Below are 8,805 nucleotides of genomic sequence, written 5' to 3' on the forward strand. Positions count from 1 at the left end.
TTACAGCCGGGGTTAAGCGAGCGAGAAGTAGCTACAGAAGCTTCCATTGATGTTTTCAGGTTGGGTTGCAGAAAATAGCATCTCTTCCTCTTCACAATCTCTCTCTCTCTCTCTTTTCATGGCAGCTTAAAGAAACGGTCTTGCTTAAACATAGCGTAGAGGAGAAAATTTGATGTAGAGGAGGTAAATTTTGATGTGGCATTTGTATGAAATTGCGTCGCGAAAACAATACAAAATATTCGCCGCTCTGCAGGGTGGTACAGCCTTAATGTGGCAACTCAGTTCTGCGCAAGCCTGCCAGGCGGAAGATGGTTCATGAAATATGAAATGGTCATCTACCCGACTATTGAAAAAAACCTGCCTTTGTAGTTAGACAAGCGGACAGGCCCGAAACCTCGGATTCAGTCCACCGGCCGGGTTAGGCCAGGTACAATTTTCGGACAGGTAAGATTACTAGCTAGCGCATTATGGGTCAGGGTTATACGTGGCGTTTCTGCTAAGACATGAAGTAATTATAGAAAATTGCCCGTGGCAGATAGCACAATTCTAGTCATTGAGTTCGTCAGCTCTAAGAAGCGGACATTTTTTGCCCAAGAAATGAAAATGCTTAATCAACTAACAAAAATGCAATAATTAAGTTTTTAACTAATTACCTGCAGTCACATATTCTAGTTTGCAAATTGTAGCTCATGAGGCTAAGGTATATCTACTTCAATATAATTATGTCCATGACATCATTTTCGAGATATGCACCATGAAAGTTGCTGTATAAATCCAATGTGGTTCCACTTATAGTTTCTAACAAAACTCCGGTTTATTCATTAAAGCACAAAAGTATCTGGGTCGCCAAAGTATTCCCACGCAAAGTTCTGTAATTATTATCTTGAAACTGGTGTCATCCTGACTATCCGTTCCAACTGTATCTACCTTACGATCTCCCAGGTTACAATTTGTAAATTGCGATATGTGCGATATATGCTATTCGTTGAAAACTTCATTAGTGAATTTTCGTTAATCAGTCGATTATGCATTTCGATTTCTCGTCAGAATAATGTCCGCCTGTTTGGGTCATCCAGCTCAAGGATTATAATTGTGCTATCTGCCACCCATGATTTTTAAAAGTTACTTAATATCTTCACAGGAACACACCGTACATGAACTCCTACAAGCGCACTTGATCGATCAGGCTGCGTACCGTTTCCTCCAAACTATCCTCGCCTTGAACCTTGCTTCCTCTAGCAGTAAATCATGAATGCAACAAGCAGCATAACTAACAGGTGTTACAAGAGTGTAGGTAAATTTTGTTAGCACCGGAGCAACCTCTTAATAAAGGCCGTTATTAGAAACGTATAACGATAACTGAGGACTCGCTTGCCTCATTTGCACGCAACTCATAATCGGATCACCCCTGCTCTAAACCATCCATCTTCCTGCTCAAGCTGCACTTTCAACGTCCCAAATGAGAGGGGGGGGGGGGGAATTAAAAATGAAGTGCCATTCTACTCTATGAAGCTGGATGACCAGCGGAGCTGTACAAGTTGTAATAAATATGTTGAGTAAAAATGAGACACATAGCACAATAAATTTCGTTTTTTCACGATTTTTTGCTGTTTTAATAAATTGCATACTCAATGCTTTTTTGAAAGAGATAAGTTGGCATCCATCTGAATTGTAGCACGAATCCACAACGGATACCTGTACGGGTTTCTCAGAAAGAGAGCCTCGTAGTTGAAGTAAAACTCGTCCTGGTCCGGAAGTTTTTCTTCAACTACGAGGCTTTCTCAGAAGCCCGTATGAGTTTTCTTTGTAGCTTCGGGCTACAATTCAGGTGGATGCCAACTTTTCCCTTTGGTATACTTTACTCCACCTTGTGGGCTTCCACAGAACTGATTTGCCTCGATGCTTTTTTTTTATTTCAATCTTCTTTTGTTTGCTTTTTTTTCGCATTGAATATTTGGTCACCGATGTCTGTATCGCTTTATGATCGCTATGATATGCGGCCAGTGGCTCTGTGACGACACTATAAAGGGTATAGGCCAATGTGAGCTCTATACACGACCGATGACGGATCGTGGCGACACTGAGGTTTGTGTAACATTGAATGCCGAATCTTTCCAAGAGAAATGCCACGAACCACTTCCCGACAGGAAGAGACACGTCAATGTTGAAACCACCTACAATTACGATGGAAGTGGAGTCGGTAGTGGTGATCCAACCAAAGGTTCATACGCTTGGCGTTTGCGGCATGATCTTCGTCCGTATTACGGGCCGCCCGCCATCGCCGCGCACATACCCGCTTCTGTTCATGACGGTGTTCTTGGTAGGAGCGCCTTATTCCGCAGTCCTCACAGCACGCGGCCTACGCGTTGCACGGGTGGAAGGTAACTGAGATAAGGTGACGTGGTTTGCCTATCACGACATGACGTCAAATTGCAATCCATACTAAACAGTGTCTATTCAGGTTTTACTTTTTTATTACGATATTTTTTATCACGATACGTTTTGACACTTCTCGCGATTAGACGCAGCTGGGGCACACCCGGTCATGCGCTTTTGCTTTATGCTTTATCTCTTCTAGCTCTGGAGTGGCTGCTATCTTTTTTGCCACGCACACCACCCGAACCTATACATATAACAGCTCCGCTGCAAAATAAAATTCTGGAGTTATACGCACCGAAAGAAAACTTTAATTATGAGGCACGTCGTTATGGAGGGCTCCAGAGTAATCTCGACCACCTAGAGGTCTCTAACGTGCACCTATAAATCTGAGTACACTAGCGTTTTTGCATATCGCCTGCGACGGAATGCCGCCGCCGCGGCAGGGAATCGAACCAGCGACCTCCTGTCTACCACCGCGGCGGTAAAGAGGGAGGGGGAATGAAAGGCTTGTCGCGGTGTCCGTCGTTGTGTATTAATTCCATTCCTCAAATATTTCGCCGAATAAATGCGTGAACGATTTGTAAAGCACAAGGGCGTACGTGCACAACTTCAAGTTTCACTACCCTCATCGCCAGCCCAGTTGTCGAGGCAAGACTATATGGAGACGATACGCCAACTCTGCGACCATTAATTACAATGTTAATGTTGCGCACTCCATCTCCTGTGTAGTTGGAGAACTACACCTTCGATAAGAGAAAGGTCAATGGCTATATCAAGGTTCTCCACCCCTCAGGCGCTTAAGAGAAGCCCGTCCTCTGTTGGCGTTTTCTTTTTTTTATGAGCATTCAAAATCTGCTTCAAAGAATGGTGACCCTCCCAATGATACACCTACAGTGAGAAGCCTTTTTAATTACTGAGGAAGTTGAAAACCTACATCCCAGAACGACACAGGCGTTGAGATAGAATCGTCCTGCGTCGTTAAACGTGCACAGAGAGTTTTCTGTATCTGCAAACGAGATTTAGGATGAATTGATGGAAAATGTGTGGGAACTGGGCTTCAAGCTCAATACTTAGCTCATACCCACGGGGAGGATGGCCAGACTGTAGTTAATAGAAAGTACACACAACAAAATACTAAGAAGGGTAAAAGGCAAACAATCAAAACGAAACATTAGGCAACAAAAGGATAACAAAAATTGTGTGAGGGCTCATTCACAAACATAAAAGAAACAGAATAAAGCACACTACGGTTGGCACCCTGAGCAGCGTAACCTTCCGGATGCTTGAATGAACTTATGCAGAGCAGTAATAATAGACCCTTGTCTTATGCCTCCTGACAGGCACCAAAGTACAATATGTTCGGTGTTTAAGTGCTAAACCCAGATTACAAGTGAGAAATAAATGACACGTTCTGCGAAGGGAGGAGCAGCGGCAGCAATCAAGAAAGAAATGATCGATAGTTTCTGGTTCGTTACAAAAAGAGCACAAGCCATTTATGGGTAAACCAGATCTATGAAGGTAAAGATTGAGGCGGGGAACTCTACAACGGAAGCTTAATGACCTCACCGCCCACTGTCCTGAAAGGCCTTGTGTTCCGTGGAAATTTGAGGTGTCCAATATCATCAGAGGAAAGTAGTGATGATTCTTTACAATTCCGAAATACAAGGCGCTTAAATCTGACTCCCGTTCTAAAAGAAAAATTGGAGAGACCAATTAATACCGGAGCATTTAATGAGGACGACGCGAGCAAGCCAGCGGATTCATTTAATGAGACCGCACCGCATCCAGGGACTCAGACAAAGCGGACTTCAAACAAAGACAGGGTCAAGTATCGAACATATACTCAGCAAGTGTGACCGCTTATTAGAAGATAAGACACTCGCTCGAGCCAAGAGCCGAGTCACTTCGCTGTCTTTCTCACGGCGGCTTTCTTCAGCATGTGTCGATGATATCGTAATAATATATTTAAGATTTCGAGCAAGATTTTCAGAACACCCCACTCCCTAAACGTAAATCCTGGATTCCCCAATGAATCTGATACAAAGCTAATAGAAAACTATATGACGTCAGTGTGTACCTGCGCAGTCGGCAGAGGTTAGGTGAAACGGACACCAAAACGCGCGTGTGATGCAAATGAGAAAGTTCTGCTTTAAAAAATGTTTCGCACATGCATGAGAATCGTATAACCTAATATATCGAATACAACGAAGTCGTATAATTGAGTTATCGCACCATTGGAGTACTTGGGGGACAAATGGTGGCTCTTCTCAGTGATGATTCATCACCGACGCCCTGGTCATACGGCAGATTCCGGGCTCCCACGAAGACTGCGGTTGCGTTTGTTATTTACCAGTGCAGCTGTACAAATTCCTAGTCGACCTTTTATGGGGAGCCGGTATAACGCGAAAGGATAAACAAGAGTTGCTCATTATTAGCTAAAAATAAAAGTGCAGTGACTGCGTTACCTATTTATGCAACTTACAGACACGGTGATTTTATTTTGTAGTCATTGATAATTACGTTCCAAAGTAAATTTCCTGGACCAACAGGCAGGTTGCGTTGTTCATTCATACCAAGCACGCCATCGCACGCCGGCCTTCCCCACACGAAAATAGGCGTCATGCTTCTCTTCAGAGCTCTGCTTTAACAAATGGCCCATTTTGCCCATCGCAGCGCTTTACTACACCACACCTTACATGTACCTACAGACGTCCCTATAGATGTGGGGGCTTCTGGGGAAGCACACTTTTTTCATCAAAGCTTCCAACAAGCCTATGGAACGATCATCAACTATCATGTTACGAAAGAATTAGTGTGTGAGCACCTAGGTCTTAGGCGGACTGACGCGGGAGGCCTGCTAGCAATAATAACGCGTCGCTGCAAAGCCTGCACGAAGCACAAAAACACTCCGGTTATATTTAGCTACCCTCTGGTTAGTGGCGATAAAAACTGTAACCCATGTCTACAACTTTGTCTCAAGGCAGCTCTTTCCAGAGATCTCTTGCTGTCAAAAACCAACGTCTTGCCAGCCTATATTTCCCGGAGCAAACAAACGAACGCGGTTCGGCGCTAACGCAGATAAAGGCGGACTGCTGACACGTGCACGTCAAGCGAAGGCGAACAGAGCTGTTGTGTCGGGTAAGCTCTGCAATCGCAGATCTTCGAACGTGGTAGCAATGCGGCAGAATAACAAATCTGTCCGGGAAAACAGAGGTCACCACGAGCGCTTTATAAAGAACCGTCACCGCAGCCAGAAGTCAGACGCAGCCGGACGTTCGTAGAAGAGGCACGATGCTCACGAAGATTGTCTTTCTCGCTGCGATGCTCGTCGTAGTCACCTGCGAAGATGACGACGACACGCTGCTTGCCAAAGCTCACAACCAGTTCGCCGTGAATCTGCTGAAGCACCTTGCGAATCGGGATCCCCCAACCAATGTCTTCTTCTCTCCGACTAGCATCGCCGCTGCCTTTGGCATGGCCTACGCTGGTGCCCGGGGAAGCTCAGAGGACGAGCTGGGGTCTGTGCTCGGTCACACCGCGGTTGGCCTCACAGACCGAGCAAGAGTGCTCTCTGCCTACAAGAACCTGCTGCAGCTCGCGACCTCGCCCAATGTGACGCTGGATGTGGCCAACATGGTCCTCGCGCAGAAGGGCCTCCCTGTAACCGACCACTACAAGCAGCAGCTGCGCGAGGTCTTCGACGCGGAGCTCCGGTCAGCCGACTTCGCCAACGAAGGTCCCAGGGTCGCGGCTGAAGTCAACGCCTGGGTGCGCGACAAGACCAGGGGCAAGATTAGCGGCATATTGCCGGTAGAACAACCGCTGAACATCATCATGTTCATCCTGAACGCCGTCTTCTTCAAGGGTACCTGGGTGACCAAGTTCGACGTCGCCGACACCGTGAACAAGCCCTTCTTCAACCTCGGAACTACTGAGGTGAGCAAACCGGCGATGCACCTCAGCACACGTTTGTCGCACACCCGTATCGACGCCTTGCGCGCGTCCGCTGTGGAGATACCGTACCAGGGGGGCAAGTTCAGCATGGTGGTCATGCTCCCGGACACCCCTACTGGTCTTCAGGAACTCAGGGATGGCCTGTCGGTCGCCACTCTCGAAGAACTCGGCAGCAATTTGTACAGAAAGGACGTCGTACTCAGGCTGCCCAAGTTCGAGATGAGTCTCGCCTACAACTTGGTGCCCGCGATGCAGGCGCTCGGGCTGAACACCGTGTTTGAACGCTCGGCTAACTTCAGCGGCATCACCGAGGGTCCGCCCGTCTACATATCGGACGCCGTGCACAAAGCAGCTGTCGAGGTCAACGAGGAGGGAACCATCGCGGCCGCCGTTACAGGACTGCAGTCCGTCAGGCCTGCCCCGGCTGCCCCACTTCTGCCGATTTTGTTCACCGTTGATCGCCCTTTCCTGTACTACATCAGGGACAAGAACACCGACCGCATCCTCTTTATCGGTGAAGTCCACGGCCTTTGACGTGGGCAATTTTTTTTTGCGTTGGTTGGTTAAGGAAGAGTTTTGAAGGACTGCAAAGTGTCTACTCGTATCCGGAAACCCATAGTCAAATACCTGTGCTTCATTTTCTTTTTTCTTTGAACGCCTATGTGCCGCTCCAAATAACGTTACTAGACAATTACGATGCACAGACCGTAAAGCGGTCGCGTCAAGGCTCTGTTTTACTTCTGGTTGGCTGTGAATTGGCGTTGGTGTGGGACGGAAGAAAAGTTGTTTGTCATACCAGTCGCAGCGTGCTCGGCACCGCCTGTTGTACATTGCGCATTTCAATATTCCGTGAGGTCACCAAGAACATTCCATTAACTAGTCATCGGCTGACCTCTAGCTCCATCTTTATTTCTTTCCCCTTTTTTTTTCGTCGACGAAAACAAACGACTGCACGGGTATGTACTGATGTCTTATCACAGCACTGCGACAACAGAACGCAGCCGTGTCTCCAGTAGACAAAAAGCGTCTGCAAGTGCCGAACCATTTCCAGCGTGTGTTCTATTTCTCATTCTGTAAAAGTGCGCGGTGTTTCGGGTGCCTAATTCGTACTGAATAAAAAAAACGTTGACTGGACGGTTGGCAGGGTGGTTCCCGAGCATAAGTTCAGTGACGTTCTCAATTCTTTCAATTACCGCCCCATTTCATTACCCTGCGCACATATTGCGCACCAGACTTATTGACCAGTTGAAGTCTAATATGATGTTTTTTAAGTGTCAAAATGGTTTCCATAAAAAGAGTTTCTGCAACCTAATAAATCAAATTTGCTAATAACTCGTTTTCCAATATACTGCACCATGCTTCAATCGTTTACAGCATTTTCGTCGCTTTTGGTAAAGCTTTTCGCGAGTACTCTTTCACATGCACTGTTGTTGAAACAATTGTTGACAGGAGAACAGTGTAGAGCAACAGCTCCACGACTCGCGTCACGGTCCTGAAATATCTGGTGTACCGTAAGGATCCGTACTGTGGCCCCTCCTTTCTTCTTATATACTTAATATTCGTAACGAAATGTCTCAAACGAAGCTTTTCGTTGACGATTGTGTCATATAGAGAGAAAAGGATAGCCATTAATACTGTCGTGACCTTAAATTTGATATCAATAACATCGGTAAATGGTGTAGAACGCGGCACACGAATCTTATTGTTAATAAATGTAAAGCCATGAGAACACCGAAAAATCAATCGCCCTAATGTATACAATTCTCTGCCTAATGGCTTCCAATCAGTACATGTTAACATAGATAAATATGTATGTGTTCGTATATCGAGTGATCTATCCAAGGATGCACGGGCACCATTTGTTACCAACAGTGCCAACTACACGCTTAGTTTTCTTCGTCGCATTTTTTCTCTCGCACCCATACGGTTACAACTACTGCTATACAAAACACTTCATCGCTCAAAACTCGAATATGCCTCTTTCGTTTAGTACACTAACAACGAGTCACTTAGCAGTCGGATCAGTTCAGAACCGCTCCACGCGCTTCCTACTTTTTAAGGGCTCTCGCCTAGCCAGAGTTTTGAAAATTGAGATTAATTAGGACATGCGGAAGGTTGACTTATCACTGAACGTGACCGATGCGCGGGATTTGCTGATGTTCGTTCTCACAGGTCGCAATTTATGACTCGTTGTTTTGTAGTGGATGGAAATGAAAGTGGTTGGCCACGTCTGACATGGCGGCAACTCCCGCCTGAGTGAAATCATCGCCGCTGGACGACGATGATGGCGAGGACATCGCAAAGCAGGCGTATATAGCAGACGAACTGGCAAGGCGAGTCGCGCGCGCACCTCCCAGTTTTGTGCAGTCACGTGCCCAGCTGTGTTGACAAATATAATGACCCATCTCGTTGCTCTCTGAAGCCGAAACTTGGACTGGCCACTGCAAACAAGACTCCAAATAATTACCATGG

At 46.4% G+C, this 8,805-nt stretch overlaps 1 protein-coding gene across 1 annotated transcript; it reads left to right on the plus strand.

Moving 5' to 3' along the window:
- Positions 1-5,613: 5,613 nt before the first annotated feature.
- LOC135902805 (iripin-2-like) lies at positions 5,614-7,522 on the plus strand. Its single transcript, XM_065433072.2, has one exon. The coding sequence runs from the start codon at positions 5,671-5,673 to the stop codon at positions 6,865-6,867; it is 1,197 nt and encodes a 398-aa protein (XP_065289144.1). The 5' UTR covers positions 5,614-5,670; the 3' UTR covers positions 6,868-7,522.
- The last annotated feature ends 1,283 nt before the right edge of the window (positions 7,523-8,805 follow it).

Source organism: Dermacentor albipictus, chromosome 1, assembly GCF_038994185.2.
Source record: "Dermacentor albipictus isolate Rhodes 1998 colony chromosome 1, USDA_Dalb.pri_finalv2, whole genome shotgun sequence".
In the NCBI taxonomy this organism is placed as follows: Eukaryota; Metazoa; Arthropoda; class Arachnida; order Ixodida; family Ixodidae; genus Dermacentor; species Dermacentor albipictus.